The sequence below is a fragment of the Pollicipes pollicipes genome, unplaced genomic scaffold, assembly GCF_011947565.3.
Source record: "Pollicipes pollicipes isolate AB1234 unplaced genomic scaffold, Ppol_2.1 Scaffold_4219;HRSCAF=4965_pilon_pilon_pilon, whole genome shotgun sequence".
Classification (NCBI taxonomy): Eukaryota; Metazoa; Arthropoda; class Thecostraca; order Pollicipedomorpha; family Pollicipedidae; genus Pollicipes; species Pollicipes pollicipes.
In genome coordinates, this window is record NW_023596448.1 from 3,682,255 (window position 1) to 3,699,361 (window position 17,107).

The 17,107-nt window shown below is 46.1% G+C and overlaps 1 protein-coding gene across 1 annotated transcript; it reads right to left on the reverse strand.

The window, feature by feature from the left end:
• Nucleotides 1–12,657: 12,657 nt before the first annotated feature.
• On the reverse strand, nt 12,658–14,357 carry LOC119095341 (cuticle protein CP14.6-like). The gene is made up of 3 exons (XM_037218195.1): nt 14,348–14,357; nt 13,703–13,888; nt 12,658–13,228 (listed from the first exon to the last, which is right to left on the reverse strand). Exons 1-3 carry the CDS (start codon nt 14,354–14,356, stop codon nt 12,908–12,910), a joined length of 516 nt encoding a protein of 171 aa, XP_037074090.1. The 5' UTR covers nt 14,357; the 3' UTR covers nt 12,658–12,907.
• Between the last annotated feature and the right edge of the window lie 2,750 nt (nt 14,358–17,107).

Here is a 17,107-nt window from a genome sequence, read left to right on the forward strand (position 1 = left end):
TGCTCTACAGTTGAACACTGGGATGGCAGAGAGGGGCCATCCTAGTTTGGCAGTAACTATGACAGTTTATAGTTGGCAGTTTGGTTACTAGTTTTGGCGAAGAGCCCGAACTGATACCTTCGTTTGCAATTGGTCCACAGGATAAGGGGTTAAAGATGCACGATAAAACATGGTTGCTGGCAGCGCTGATCCATGCAATATATCTTTTTTCAATTGTTGAATAAATTGTGTGCTTATATTATCATCACACATCTTTCTCACCCGCTGTCCGTTGTCCTGTTCGTAGCTGTACTCGTAGTTCCCCACTTGATCTTGATCGGACTTCTGACTAAGGATCCGCACTTCCGGCTGGCCGCTGCTGACAAACTGTTGGCTGTTGACGTCCTGGTTGAAATCACTGAACTGCGGAGCGGCCGCAGCAGCGGCCACCAGAAGGGCGACTACGAACTGGAAAGATGAGATAATGCGTTAAGCAAAAGTTTGCTGACAACAAATTGAAACATTGGCCAAGATGAGCAAGACAAAAATGACATTCTTTTTCTTTCTTCCGAACACGAACAGCGAAACGACATTTAAAAACACGTGTTTTCAACCCTAGCATCACGAACTGACTAAAATCTGTCACTGACGCCCTATATAAAACATAAGCCTCACTTCTATGCATGTTCACACACCAGCTGCAGCGACAAACAGGCCACTTCAGATTGCGTTACCAACAATACATAAAGCACATTCTGCACAATACCCACCACTCACAAATTCCCGAACAGCAGTTATGTGGAGCAAGTTGCAAGAAAGGTGCATGCACACACTGTATGGACCCAACAGCATCCGACCATCGCTAAGGTCCTCACCATAGTTCTCCCTTCAAGAGCGCTCCCCTTTCCGAGGCGCGAGCGTACTTACCAGCTGCATGGTTGTGCGTCGAGGAGTGCTGGTCTGCGGTGGGCACCTGTCGGCTTATATCGCTCTCGTCTGTAGCCTGCGGCTCGGCGCCGTGGCCTTCGTCCAAGCGCGCCTGCCGGCCGACCCGGGCTCTGGTATCAGTGATTGGACCGATGGGCTGCAGGGAGGTCAGCTGTAACCTGGCGATGGTCCGCATGGGGAGGGGTTGACCTGACCTGTCGGAAGCGAAATGAAATGGCAGTTAGTCCTATGAAGCAGTGAAACGCAGTCTGTTGAAATACACTTTGCTCCCGAAGACAAATATTCAATGGATGGGATTGCACATGGCCCAAATTGTTGCTGGGCACGCGACTCCTTTCTAGCGCGACGAAAAGACTATTACGCAGCTTGTATTGTTGTATAGGTCTCATGTGAGAGCTGCTCAATGTCTCCCCTTCTTGCATGTGTATTACGTAAAGCAAGGCATTAGACGATGGTAAAAAGGCGCAAACAGTGATGCAGTTTTCTCTGCATTAGGATTCTGCATTAAACATTTTCCATGTTAATATTCGATTTGCGTAGCCTGGAGTGTATAGAATATATCTTATTAATGTATAGAATGTATAGAATATATAATGTAGGGAATGTATAGACTACATTGGTAGAATTGTTGAAAATACATTTTAGAAGGCTAACACCCTGATAGACCTTAATTTCCTGATTGCAAATTCAACGTACCATAAAAGCCAAGCTTTAGTCGTGTATTTATCTCGTACTCTCACCTGCTCCAAATGTACCAACATGAGCGTTGCGCTGATAATTCAATTGTTCATCCCCAGCACGGAATGGCTTCGTCACCATCCTACAACTTCCATATCACGTGGCATGCTGTGATTTCACGCAACCCCTCGAAAACTCAGTATTATATGGACTATAGATTGCCAGACAGACGTAAAAATCATCATCCGATATCCTATGCGATTGAAGGCGGCATTCACGGGGACCACTTTGGACAAGATCCGCGCTCCTATCGGGTCAGCGATCACTCGTAACTCGCTTTGCTGCTGGCTTGCCACGAAACCAAGATCTGGGTGGGAGCGCTGGCACTGGATCGCTGGTTGTCACAGCACCCGGTTCCTAAGGCGGGCATAAAACCACGAATTAAACGTCTGGTGTGAATGTGTTTAAAGGTGAGGACTACTGCCCAATTGAGGTCAGTGGCCTATGAAGACTGTTTGGTGTAGTAGTACCACCTGCATGTCGAAACACGAGTACGTGTCGTCCAAGTGGCTGACAAAGCCACCCAGTTATGCAACCCGCTTGATCATGGGCTACGAACACTTCAAACCGAAAGACCAGTATAAAAGAGTGACCACGGTCAAATCAAAACGCCACGTGTGTGCCAGGGCGAAAGTCCCTGAAACGGTGAGCAAAGAAATAAAAATCACATGTCAGAAGGCTCTTAAAAAGAGCGCGTTGAACAAATGCCATGTTCAACCACGTTTTGGTCGGACATTCCGTCGATAAAAAACTATCTACGTCAGTGACTGGCATGCCCTAGACGCTTGAAATTTAGGCCAATGCTGCCATGAGCGTTGCATAATATCAGCATACAAGCAAGCGCATCATATATGAAGGTGGTCCCCAACTTTCATATAAGGAAGGCGGCAGGGAGCTAGCTTAATGATGGTTTTCTAGGCTGGTTAAATACGGTTAGTGTCAACACTGGCCAGTGGGGGGGGGGGGGGGGGAGGGGAGGGGGCAGGGGGCTGAAAGGAGGGTGCTGGCCTCAAGGGACCGTGATCATGTTTTCACTGCGAGTTATTACTGTGTCTGACAGTCTTAGTACGTAGGAACAAGTTCCATACATGCTTGAGTTATCGCACCTTCCATGGAGTTAGTCATTTTCTCATAACCACCAATTACCAGAAAGCGGCTTAGGGGTCGTTATTTCTACGGATTTGAAGTGAAGCAACGCGGGGCTGCTAGGAGCAAGGCACCTCAGGTGCACGGACGTATTGACAGGAATATCCATTACAAGGTAGCAATGTTTTCAAAATATTGCACTTAGTTATGTCAGACCGCACCTAGAGTGTTGTGTACCGGCTTGGTCCCCATGCCCCCAAAATATGTCAGAAGACTGGGAGTAGTACAGCAAAAGGAATGGGGATGGTAAATGTTGTTGGCGACTAGAATATAAGGAGAGGCTCAGAAACTTGGAGCTGTATTTGCTGAAATATCTTAGATTTAGAGGGGATCTAATAGACTTGCTCAAATTATGAAAGGTATAGAGAAGGTAGATGTTCATGGAACAATGAAAATTAGACCGAGACATAGAGGAAACCAGTTTCATTTGGCAAAAGGTAGAAGTAGAATTATAAAGACGCAGATGTCGCTTAGTGAAAAAGAGATAATTCATTGAAACAGGCCGTCACACGAAGTTGTAAAGTTGCTCTCCCGCAACATTAAACTATTCGGACAAGATCTATTGGTCTAAGTATCTCATTTATAGCTAGATTTATGCAGGTTAGGTTGTAAACTTTGTTTCGAGGATGTGTGCGGAACTGATGTAGGCCAACCTTGATGGGTCCTTGTGGCTCTTTGCTCGCCAGATATCTCCATGTCTTTGTGTCTTTATGTGAACGGGACTGAGCAAAATTGCAAGACTGATATCAAAACTAATTCTGTTTTTGGAATAACACGCTGCACTTTTATGTTTTGATAGGCGTGTTAAAATGTCAATAATCCATATTCAGTGAAGCAATCTCTGTGAATAAATTTGCTTTCAACGAAGCAGAATTCGAATGCGTGTGAACAGAACAATGGCGTTGTGTTTGCATATCTACCGGCTGCGTTTTTTAGAGTGCTATTTCATAACTTCACTATCACTTCTGTTTCATTTAACTATAGCGGTATTGGCTAGCAATGACCATTGTCAAAGCTGCGTGATCAGGGGGAGGGATGAGTAAGGGGGCAATGATGCGTCTATTTGGGAAAGCTCCAGAATACAGGCTTACCTTGCAAGGGTTCCTTGATTAAGGCTTTTTTAACGGGTCCGGAGGGGCTCCCGAAGAACGGCACTGATCCGACTCATGGCTGGCGACCGTTTTTGACCTCCTGGCGAGACGAGGCGTTACGAGAGGCCAGGATGAAACGGTGGGTGAGGCAGGAGGGGCGGATTACTTTATCGTCAGTTGAACACCATCTCACAAAGTGCACAGCCTTCAACCTCAGCTCAGCTATATCTACAACCCAGTATTGGCTGCGCTCAACACTAGTAGCTGTTTGAAAGGGAGATGTTAATGTTGATAACGTGAGGGCTCTCGAACGGAGTCGTAATAAACTTGCCCATCATGAGAAGAGGCTGAAACACTCTCGTTGTTGGAGATTCTATTGTCCTTTTTCATAAAATGTTGTGTGCTGTGAGATCACACCGCATGACAAGACTGCAAGACAAGAAGGTGTTTTGGAGGCCTGGATCTTTTTCGGAACTGCCGTGTGGGTAGACAGTATCTGGGCGATTTGTGGGTACACTACGTTGTCTCCCATCTTTAAATGGTCATTTGAGTTCAGTTTTAGATGCTTCTTGTCCTTTCTGCGCTGCCTACGCAGCGTAAAAGAAGCTGAACGTTCAATGAAGGTGTTAACTCAATATATAAACTTGATATGACGTCATTCTACCATCAAGCTGAGTTCCGCATCAGGTCTGCGTATGAAATGAATAATACAAGCAATTCAGTTCATTATTATAACTTTGAATAATTTTGCCGTCGAGAAGGATCAGAACGTGGCAGACATCGCTATCTAAAAACTAATTAAGTCATTATCATCGTTGTACTTGCTTTCGTTCTTATCAGAGTGCGCGGTTTGCCGTCACATGCGCCATTACGACATGCGGCATTGTCAGTCATCTGTCATCTGTCAATTTTACACAGGTGTATGTCCAACGATATTTGTACTGTGTATGGTTGTAAATGGGGCATGTGACCGAAGATGCTAAGATCCTATACTCTTGCAATTTCATCGTGTGAAGTTGTTCCGTTCATTGCAACTCGCGCCTCATAGTGGAATATCAACGTCACTCCCGCAGTATGACGACAGCATTGCCGTGGCATTTCGTTATTTTATGTTTGAAAGACACTAAAAATCGGCAAGATTTGACAATATTTCGTTGCGGTAGCACCTGAGTCAAATATAATCTTACGCAAGGGGAGGGGGGGGGGGGGGGTGTTCAAGGGACAGGTGGGCTGGTTGGTTGATTCAAAAGACAATTCCCACTAGATAGATTGAATTGGTGTCCCATGAAAACATCGGGTGTGCTTACATGGTGTGTTGATGCACCCAAGTAATGCATGATTTGGGAAACCCTTTTGTACAGTATGGACACCGGAAACATGTAGTATCAATATGAAGTTTTCACAATATGCGGCAAGGTTTATGTGCCACACCCACCTTTTCAGTGGCATCAGTAAAAATAAATTATTGAACCATTCCTGTGTTTGGTGTTGGCATAAGCCTATCGACTGACAGGAAGGAGGTACACTACAAGTCCCCCAAAGCTTATGGTAGGTAAAGTCCACTTAAGTATAACAATCAACAAGCTGCACATTTAAGATCTAACTTTCCTTTCCCTGGCTACAAATATGGTGAAGCTCAGCTCTTTATTGAGCACTCAGGCCATTTTTATTTTGTGTATGACAACCTCTATATATGCATGGTTTGTGTAATTAATGCTATTTAAGATTTACATGTTTTCTTGTCCCAACTCAACTCATAGCCTTTTTCATTTCCTTCTATACGGCATATATATATATATATATTATATATATATATATATATATAATTATAGATATATATATATATATAATATACATGTATCTGTAAGGGACGTGCGTATGACGTTAGCATTTCAACGCATGTGTAGATTTCAGGAGACTGCATGACGTGAGAGTCGTATCTAGAATACTCTCGTTTTTATACAGATTTCATCGCGCACAACATGCAGACCTGCATGAATAGCTTGTGTTTCACGAGACTAGCACCTTTGAGTGAGGGCATCGCGTCCATTGGACTGATGGGAACACTATTGTACGGGCAACCAATGCGATTCAGCATCACATATTGCTACACCGGCGTAACGCGACTAAAATGCGGCTTCTCATGACGTCTGACACGCCAACGCGCCACACGCACGATGTTCATGCTTCATCGCCACAAGCCGCGCGCTCCGAACCACATGCTTTCAAGTCCACAGTACGCTTGCTTGACATTCTTCTGGTCTTCAGTTGACTTTGCCAGGTGAATTAATTAAAGAAGAACTGTTGCCCTGCTGGTCGAACTGTTGCTGGTTGAACTGCTGCTGTCGTTGACAATGATGGCCGGCTCCTCCTCCGTTCTCGGCCCAGAACAGCTGCGGGTAGTCCGCGCCTCAACTGCTCGTACTCGGGGATCTGAGCTGGGAGCTGCGGCAGGTGGGCGCCCTGAGCTGGAAGCCGTTCTCGTGGCCACCGTAGCTGACCTGGTAGGTGTTGCCGTCGTTGCCGACAAACTCGTAGCTGCCCTCCATGGAGATACTGCGGTCTCTGGCTCGGGTCTGGCTGCACTCGCCCCACCTCTTGCAATCTGGAAAAGCCACCACGCGTTACAATCATACTTACAGGAACCTCTCTGCTGATGACTCCGTGACCACACGTCAATGCCTTGATACTCTTTCATTGTACCATTCGGCCACGTTCCTGATTTTTTCAAATGCAGGACCAAGAGCGTTAGGGTGCGAGAAGCAATTGTCGGACGATGTTTGTGGTTTAGCGTCACCGTAGCCACAGTTCATGAAATGCTTTATACTTGAACACTAGAGTGGTAGAGGAGGTGCCATCCTAGTTTGGCCAGTACATAACTATGCAGTTTATAGTTGCAGTTGGTTACTAGTTTTGGCGAAGAGCCAAAAACTGGTACCTTCGTCTGCCATTGGTCCACAGAGGACGGGGTGTTAAAGATGCAAGATAAAGTATGTTTACCGGTAGCACTGATCCATGCAATATATCTTTTTTCAATTAATGAATACATTGTGTGCTATGTTGTCATCACACATCCTCCCTCAACCGCTGTCCGTTGTCCTGTTCGTAGCTGTATTCGTAGTTGCCGACTTGATCTTGATCGGACTTCTGACTAAGGATCCGCACTTTCCACGGCTGGCCACTGCTGACAAATTGTTGGCTGTTGAAGTCCTGGTTTGAATCACTGAACTGCGGAGCGGCCGCAGCAGCGGCCACCAGAAGGGCGAATACGAACTGAAAGGTGATATATGCATTAAGCAAAAAGTTTGCTGACAGCAAACTGAAACATTGGCCAAGTTGAGCAAGACAAATGATATCTTTTCTTCTTCCGAACACGAACAGCGAAATGAATTTCAAAACACGTGTTTTCAACCCTAGGAACCTCGCGAACTGCCTACAATCTGTCACTGACGCCCTATACAAAACATAAGCGTCAACTTCTATGTAAGTTCACACCAGCTGTGGGCGCCAAACAGTCCACACATATTGCGTTGCCAACAATACAATAGCACATTCTGCGGCAATACGCCCTCCACACATTTCCCGCGAAGCCGCAGCTATGTGGAGCAAGTCGCAAAAAAAGGTGCCTGTACACCACTTCATGGACCTAACAGCATCCGACCATCGCTAAGGTCCTCGCCATAGCGCTCCCTCCAAGAGGGCCCCCTGTCCGAGGCGCGAGCGTACTTACCATCTGCATGGTTGTGCGTCGAGGAGTGCTGGTCTGCGGTGGGCACCTGTCGGCTTATATCGCTCTCGTCTGTAGCCTGCGGCTCGGCGCCGTGGCTTCGTCCACGCGCCGGCCGGCCGACCCGTGGCTCTGGTATCAGTGATTGGACCGATGGGCTGCAGGGAGGTCAGCTGTGCCTGGCGATGGTCCGCACTGGGGAGGGGAGTTGTACCGACCTGTCGAAGCGAAATGAAATGGCAGTTAGTCCTATGAAGCAGTGAAACGCAGACTGTTGAAATACACTTTGCTCCCGAAGACAAATATTCAATGGATGGGATTGCACATGGCCCAAATTGTTGCATGGGCACGCGACTCCTTTCTAGCGCGACCCGAAAAGACTATTACGCAGCTTGTATTTGTTGTATAGGTCTCATGTGAGAGCTGCTCAATGTTCATCCCCTTCTTGCATGTGTATTACGTAAAAGCAGGCAATTAGACGATGGTAAAAGGCGCAAACAGTGATGCAGTTTTCTCTGCATTAGGATTTCTGCATTAACATTTTCCATGTTATATTCCGATTTGCCGTAGCCCTGAGTGTATAGGAATATATCTTATTATAATGTATAGAATGTATAGAATATTACTGTAGGAACTGGCTAGACTACATGGTAGAATTGTTGAAAATACATTTTAGAAGGCTAACACCCCCTGATAGACCTTAATTCTGATTGCAAATTCAACGTACCATAGAAGCCAAGCTTTAGTCGTTGTATTTATCGTACTCTCCACCTGCTCCAAATGTACCAACATGAGCGTTGCGCTGATAATTCAATTGTTCATCCCAGCACGGAATGGCTTCGTCACCATCCTACACTTCCTATTCACGTGGCAACGCTGTGATTTCACGCAACCCCTCTCGAAAACTCAGGTATTATATGGACTATAGATTGCTATAGACAGACGTAAAAATCACCATCCGATATCCTATGCGATTGAAGGCGGCATTCACGGGGACCACTTGGACAAGATCCGCGCTCCATCGGGTCAGCGATCACTCGTAACTCGCTGTTGCTGCTGGCTTGCCACGAACCCAAGATATGGGTTGGAGCGCATGGCACTGGATCGCTGGTTGTCACAGCACCCGGTTCTCTATAGGCGGGGCATAAAACCACGAATTAAACGTCTGGTGTGAATGTGTTTAAAAAGGTGAGGACTACTGCCCAATTTAGGTCAGTGGCCTATGAAGACTGTTTGGTGTAGTAGTACCACCTGCATGTCGAAACACGAGGACGTGTCGTCCAAGTGGCTGACAAAGCCACCCAGTTATGCAACCCGCTTGATCATGGGCTACGAACACTTCAAACCGAAAGACCAGTATAAAAGAGTGACCACGGTCAAATCAAAACGCCACGTGTGTGCCCAGGCGAAAGTCCCTGAAACGGTGGAGCAAAGAAATAAGAAAATCACATGTCAGAAGGCTCTTAAAAAGAGCAGCGTTGACAAATGCCATGTTCAACCACGTTTTTGGTCGGACATTCCGTCGATAAAAAACTATCTACGTCAGTGACTGGCATGCCCTAGACGCTTGAAATTTAGGCCAATGCTGCCATGAGCGTTGCAATAATATCCAGCATACAAGCAAGCGCATCATATATGAAGGTGGTCCCCAACTTTCATATAAGGAAGGCGGCAGGGGAGCTAGCTTAATGATGGTTTTCTAGGCTGGTTAAATACGGTTAGTGTCAACACTGGCCAGTGGGGGGGGGGGGGGGGGGGGGGGGTGGTTGAGGATGGGGCAGGGGGCTGAAAGGAGGGTGCTGGCCTCAAGGGACCGTGATCATGTTTTCACTGCGAGTTATTACGGTGTCTGACAGTCTTAGTACGTAGGAACAAGTTCCATACATGCTTGAGTTATCGCACCTTCCATGGAGTTAGTCATTTTTCTCATAACGACCAACTACCAGAAAACGGCTTAGGGGTCGTTATTTCTACGGATTTGAAGGCTGCACTGCAACGCGGGGCTGCTAGGAGCAAGGCACCTCAGGTGCGCCGGCGTATTAGCAGGAATATCCATTGCAAGGCTAGGAATGTTTTCAAAATATTGCACTTAGTTATGTCAGACCGCACCCAGAGTATTGTGTACCGGCTTGGTCCCCATGCCCCCAAAAATATGTCAGAAGACTGGGAGTAGTACAGCAAAAGGAATGGGGATGGTAAATGTTGTTGGCGACTAGAATATAAGGAGAGGCTCAGAAACTTGGAGCTGTATTTGCTGAAATATCTTAGATTTAGAGGGGATTTAATAGACTTGCTCAAATTATGAAAGGTATAGAGAAGGTAGATGTTCATGGAACAATGAAAATTAGACCGAGACATAGAAGAAACCAGTTTCATTTGGCAAAAGGTAGGAGTAGAATTATAAAGACGCAGATGTCGCTTAGTGAAAAAGAGATAATTCATTGAAACAGGCCGTCACACGAAGTCGTGTAAAGTTGCTCTCCCGCAACATTAAAAACTATTCGGACAAGATCTATTGGTCTAAGTGTCTCATTTATAACTAGATTTATGCAGGTTAGGTTGCAAACTTTGTTTCGAGGATGTGTGCGGAACTGATGTAGGCCAACCTTGATGGGTCCTTGTGGCTCTTTGCTCGCCAGATATCTCCATGTCTTTGTGTCTTTATGTGAACGGGACTGAGCAAAATTGCAAGACTGATATCAAAACTAATTCTGTTTTTGGAATAACACGCTGCACTTTTATGTTTTGATAGGCGTGTTTAAATGTCAATAATCCATATTCAGTGAAGCAATCTCTGTGAATAAATTTGCTTTCAACGAAGCAGAATTCGAATGCGTGTGAACAGAACAATGGCGTTGTGTTTGCATATCTACCGGCTGCGTTTTTTAGAGTGCTATTTCATAACTTCACTATCACTTCTGTTTCATTTAACTATAGCGGTATTGGCTAGCAATGCCCATTGTCAAAGCTGCGTGATCAGGGGGAGGGATGAGTAAGGGGGCAATGATGCGTCTATTTGGGAAAGCTCCAGAATACAGGCTTACCTTGCACAGGGTTCCTTGATTAAGGCTTTTTTAACGGGTCCGGAGGGGCTCCCGAAGAGCGGCACTGATCCGACTCATGGCTGGCGACCGTTTTTGACCTCCTGGCGAGACGAGGCGTTACGAGAGGCCAGGATGAAACGGTGGGTGAGGCAGGAGGGGCGGATTACTTTATCGTCAGTTGAACACCATCTCACAAAGTGCACAGCCTTCAACCTCAGCTCAGCTATATCTACAACCCAGCATTGGCTGCGCTCAACACTAGTAGCTGTTTGAAAGGGAGATGCGTTAATGTTGATAACGTGAGGGCTCTCGAACGGAGTCGTAATAAACTTGCCCATCATGAGAAGAGGCTGAAACACTCTCGTTGTTGGAGATTCTATTATCCTTTTTCATAAAATGTTGAGTGCTGTGAGATCACACCGCATGACAAGACTGCAAGACAAGAACGTGTTCTGGAGGCCGGGATCTTTTTCGGAACTGCCGTGTGGGTAGACAGTATCTGGGCGATTTGTGGGTACACTACGTTGTCTCCCATCTTTAAATGGTCATTTCAGTTCAGTTTTAGATGCTTCTTGTCCTTTCTGCGCTGCCTACGCAGCGTAAAAGAAGCTGAACGTTCAATGAAGGTGTTAACTCAATATACAAACTTAATATGACGTCATTCTACCATCAAGCTGAGTTCCCGCATCAGGTCTGCGTATGAAATGAATAATGCAAGCAATTCAGTTCATTATTATAACTTTGAATAATTTTGCCGTCGAGAAGGATCAGAACGTGGCAGACATCGCTATCTAAAAACTAATTAAGTCATTATCATCGTTGTACTTGCTTTCGTTCTTATCAGAGGTGCGCGGTTTGCCGTCACATGCGTCATTACGACATGCGGCATTGTCAGTCATCTGTCATCTGTCAATTTTACACAGGTGTATGTCCAACGATATTTGTACTGTGTATGGTTGTAAATGGGGCATGTGACCGAAGATGCTAAGATCCTATACTCTTGCAATTTCATCGTGTGAAGTTGTTCCGTTCATTGCAACTCGCGCCTTATAGTGGAATATCAACGTCACTCCGCAGTATGACGACAGCATTGCCGTGGCATTTCGTTATTTTATGTTTGAAAGACACTAAAAATCGGCAAGATTTGACAATATTTCGTTGCGGTAGCACCTGAGTCAAACATAATCTTACGCAAGGGGAGGGGGGGGGGGGGGGGCGGGTGCTTCAAGGGACAGGTGGGCTGGTTGGCTGATTCAAAAGACAATTCCCACTAGATAGATTGAATTGGTGCCCCATGAAAACATCGGGTGTGCTTACATGGTGTGTTGATGCACCCAAGTAATGCATGATTTGGGAAACCCTTTTGTACAGTATGGATACCGGAAACATGTAGTATCAATATGAAGTTTTCACAATATGCGGCAAGGTTTATGTGCCACACCCACCTTTTCAGTGGCATCAGCAAAAATAAATTATTGAACCATTCCTGTGCTTGGTGTTGGCATAAGCCTATCGACTGACAGGAAGGAGGTACACTACAAGTCCCCCAAAGCTTATGGCAGGTAAAGTCCACTTAAGTGTAACAATCAACAAGCTGCACATTTAAGATCTAACTTCCCTTTCCCTGGCTACAAATATGGTGAAGCTCAGCTCTTTATGGAGCACTCAGGCCATTTTTATTTTGTGGATGACAACCTCTGTATATATGCATGGTTTGTGTAATTAGTGCTATTTAAGATTTACATGTTTTCTTGTTCAGCAACTCAACTCACAGCCTTTTTTCATTTCCTAATGTATCTGTAAGGGACGTACGTATGACGTTAGCATTTCAACGCATGTGTAGAGTTTTCAGGAGACTGCATGACGTGGGAGTCGTATCTAGGAAGCTACTCTCGTTTTTACAGATTTCATCGCTGCACAATATGCAGACCTGCATGACATAGCTTGTATTTCAACGAAACATAGCACATTTGAGTGAGGGCACCACGTCCATTGGACTGATCGGAACACTATTTGTACAGGTAACCAATGCGATTCAACGCACCACATATTGCTACACCAGCGTAACGCGACTAAAATGTGGCTTCTCATGACGTCTGGGCACACGCTAACGCGACACACGCATGATGTTTCTGCTTCATCGCCACAAGCCGCGCGCCGGGCCACATTCTGTTCAAGTCAACAGTACGCTAGCTTGACATTCTTCTGGTCTTCAGCTGAACTTGCCAGGTAAATCAATTAAAGAAGAACTGTTGCCCCTGCTGCTGGTCGAACTGTTGCTGGTTGAACTGCTGCTGGTTGTTGAGAATGACGCCGGCTCCTCCGTTCTCGGCCCAGAACAGCTGCGGGTAGTCCCGCCTCAGCTGCTCGTACTCGGGGATCTGAGCTGGAGCCTGCGGCAGGTGGGCGCCCCGAGGCTGGAAGCCGTTCTCGTTGGCCACGTAGCTGACCTGGTAGGTGTTGCCGTCGTTGCCGACAAACTCGTAGCTGCCCTCCATGGAGATACTGCCGGTCTCTGGCTCGGGTCCTGGCTGCACTCGTCCCACCTCTTGCATCTGGAAGAAGCGATCAATGCGTTACACCACACTGTACAGGAAACTCTGCTGCTGACACCGTGACCACACGTCAATGCCTTGATACGCTTCATTGTGCCATTCGGCCACATTCCTGATTGTTTTCAAATGCAGGACCACGAGCGCTAGGGTACGAGAACCAATTGTCGAAGGATGTTGTGGCCTAGCGTCATCGTAGCCCAGTTCATGAAGTGTTTTACACTTGAACACCAGGATGGCAGACAGGGGCCATCCTAGTTTGGCAGTAACTATAGCAGTTTATAGTTGGCAGCTTGGTTACCAGTTTTGGCGAAGAGCCCAAACTGATACCTTCGGCTGCAATTGGTCCACAGAAGGATAGGCGGTTAAAGACGCACGATAAAGCACGGTTGCTGGTAGCACTGATCCATGCAATATATCTTTTTTCAATTGTTGAATAAATTGTGTGCTTATATTATCATCACACATCTTTCTCACCCGCTGTCCGTTGTCCTGTTCGTAGCTGTACTCGTAGTTCCCCACTTGATCTTGATCGGACTTCTGACTAAGGATCCGCACTTCCGGCTGGCCGCTGCTGACAAACTGTTGGCTGTTGAAGTCCTGGTTGAAATCACTGAACTGCGGAGCGGCCGCAGCAGCGGCCACCAGAAGGGCGACTACGAACTGGAAAGATGAGATAATGCATTAAGCAAAAGTTTGCTGACAACAAATTGAAAACATTGGCCAAGATGAGCAAGACAAAAATGACATTCTTTTCTTCTTCCGAACACGAACAGCGAAACGACATTTAAAAACACGTGTTTTCAACCCTAGGAATCACGAACTGACTAAAATCTGTCACTGACGCCCTACGCAAAACATAAGCCTCAACTTCTATGCACGTTCACACCAGCTGCAGCGACAAACAATCCACTCAGATTGCGTTACCAACAATACATAAAGCACATTCTGCACAATACCCACTCCACAAATTTCCCGCGAAGCAGCAGTTATGTGGAGCAAGTTGCAAGAAAGGTGCATGCACACACTGTATGGACCCAACAGCATCCGACCATCGCTAAGGTCCTCACCATAGTGCTCCCTTCAAGAGCGCTCCCCTTTCCGAGGCGCGAGCGTACTTACCAGCTGCATGGTTGTGCGTCGAGGAGTGCTGGTCTGCGGTGGCCACCTGTCGGCTTATATCGCTCTCGTATGTAGCCTGCGGCTCGGCGTCGTGGCCTTCATCCACGCGCCGGCCGGCCGACCCGGGCTCTGGTATCAGTGATTGGACCGATGGGCTGCAGGGAGGTCAGCTGTGACCTGGCGATGGTCCGCACTGGGGAGGGGAGTTGACCTGACCTGTCGGAAGCGAAATGAAATGGCAGTTAGTCCTATGAAGCAGTGAAACGCAGACTGTTAAAAGCACTTTGCTCCCGATGGCAAATACTGAATGGATGGGCTTGCACATGGCTGCAATTGTTGGTAGGCATGTAACTCCTTTCTAGCACGATGAAAAAAACTATCACGCAGTTTGTATTGTTGTATAGGTCTCATGTGAGAGATGCTCAATGTCTTCCCCTTCTTGCATGTGTATGACGTAGAAGTAAGGCGTTAGACGATGGTAAGAAGGCGCAAACAATGATGCGGCTTTCTCGGCATTAGGATTGTGCACTAAAAAGTTTCCAAGTTAATATTCGATTTGTGCAGCCTGGAATGCAAAGAATGCATCTTATTAAAGTATGGAATGCACAGAATATTTATATATGCAATACGTAGAATATATTCCTAGAATGGTTACGAATACTTTTTAGGAGGCTAACACCCCTGATAGACCTTAATTTCCTTATTGCAAATTTAACGTGCCATTGAAGCCATGCTTTAGTCGTGTATTTAAACCAGCTTCAAATGTACCAATATGAGTGTTGCGCTCATAATTCAACTGTTCATCCCAGCACGGAATGACTTCGTCACCAACCTACGGCTTCCACAGCACGTGACATGCTATGATTTCCGCCACGCTTCGCAATCTCAGGATTATATGGACTATATATTGCCAGACAGGCTTGAAAAAACATCATCTGATATCCTATGCGATTGAAGGCGGCGTTCACGAGGACCACTTCGGTCAAGATCCGCGATCCCATCGGGTCAACGATCACTCGTAACTCGCTGTTGCTGCTGGCTTGCCACGAAACCAAGATCTGGACGGGATCGCTGGCACTGTATCGCTGGTTGTCACATCATCCGGTTCCCTAAGGCGGGCATACAACCATGAATTTAACGTCTGGTGTGAATGCGTTTAAAGGTGAGGACTATTGGCCAATTGAGGTCAGTGGCCTATGAAGACTATGTGGTGTAATAGTACCAACTGCACGTCGAAACACGAGGACGTATAGTCCAAGTGGCTGATAAAGCCACCCAGTTATGTATTTCGCTTGATCATGGACCACCAACACTTAAAACCGAAAGACCGGTATAAAAGAGTGACCCCGGTCAAATCAAAGCGCCACACGTGTGCCAGAACGCAAGTCCCTGGAACGTGAGCAAAAATTAAGAAAACCACATGTCAGAAAGTTCTAAAAGAGAGCAGCGTTGAACAAACGCCATGTTCAACCACGTTTCGGTCGGACATTCTGTCGATAAAAACAATCTACATCAGTGACTGGCATGCCCTAGACGCTTGAAATTTAGTCCAGTGCTGTTATGAACGTTGCATAATATCAGCATACAAGCCAGCGCATCATATGCGAAGGTGGCCCCCAAATTTCAGATAATGAAGGCTGCAGGGAGCTAGGTTATTGATGGCTCTCCAGGCTGATTAAATACGGTTAGTGTCAACACTACCCAGTGGGGGAGAGAGCGGGGAAGGGGGCAGCGGGCTGAAAGAAGGGTGCTGGCTTCAAGGGACCGTGCGCATGTTTTCACTGGGAGTTATTGCTGTGTCTGACAGTTTAACTACGTAGAAACATGTTCCATCCATGCTTGAGTTACTTAACCTTTCATGAAGTTAGTCGTTTTTCTCATAACCACCAATTACCAGAAAGCGACTTAGTGGTTGTTATTTCTACGGATTTAAAGTCTGAAGTGCAACGCTGGGCTGCTTGGAGCAAGGCACCTCAGATGCACGAAGGTATTAGCAGGAATATCCATTACAAGGTTAGGAATGTTTTTTAAAATGTTGCGCTTAGCTTATGTCAGACTACACCTAGAGTTCTGTGTATCGGCTTGGTCCCCATGCTCCCATAAAGGTACTTTTTGAAGACTCTTCTTCAGAAGTCTGGGAATGGGACAGTGAAAAGGAATGGAAATGATCAATGTTATTGGCGACTAGAATGTAAGGAGAGGCTCAGAGCCTAGCAACTGTATTTACTCAAATATCTTAGATTTAGAAGAGATGTAATAACCTTTCTCAAGATTATGAAAGGGATAGAGAAGGTAGATCTTCATGAAACAATGGAAATTAGACCGATACATAGAGGAAACCAGTTTCATTTGGCAAAAGTTAGGAGAAGAATTCTAAAGACGCAGATGTCGCTTAGTGAAAAAAGAGACAATCCATTGAAATAGGCCGTCAAAGGAGTCGTATAAAGTTCCTTTCTCGCAACGGTAAAAGCCATTTGGGCAACGTCTATCGGTCTAAATATCTCATTTATAGCTAGATTTATCCAGGTCAGGCTGTAAATTTAGTTTCGAGGATGTGTGCGGAACCTGACGTAAGCCAACCTCGATGGGTCATTGTGGCTCTTTGTTCGCCAGATATCTTTATGTCTTTATGTTTTTATGTTAATGGGACTGAGCAAAATTGCAAGACTCATATCAAAACGAATTCTGTTTTTGGAATAACACGACACTCTTTCATGCCTCGCTAGGTGTGTTAAGATGTTGATAATCCATATGCAGTGA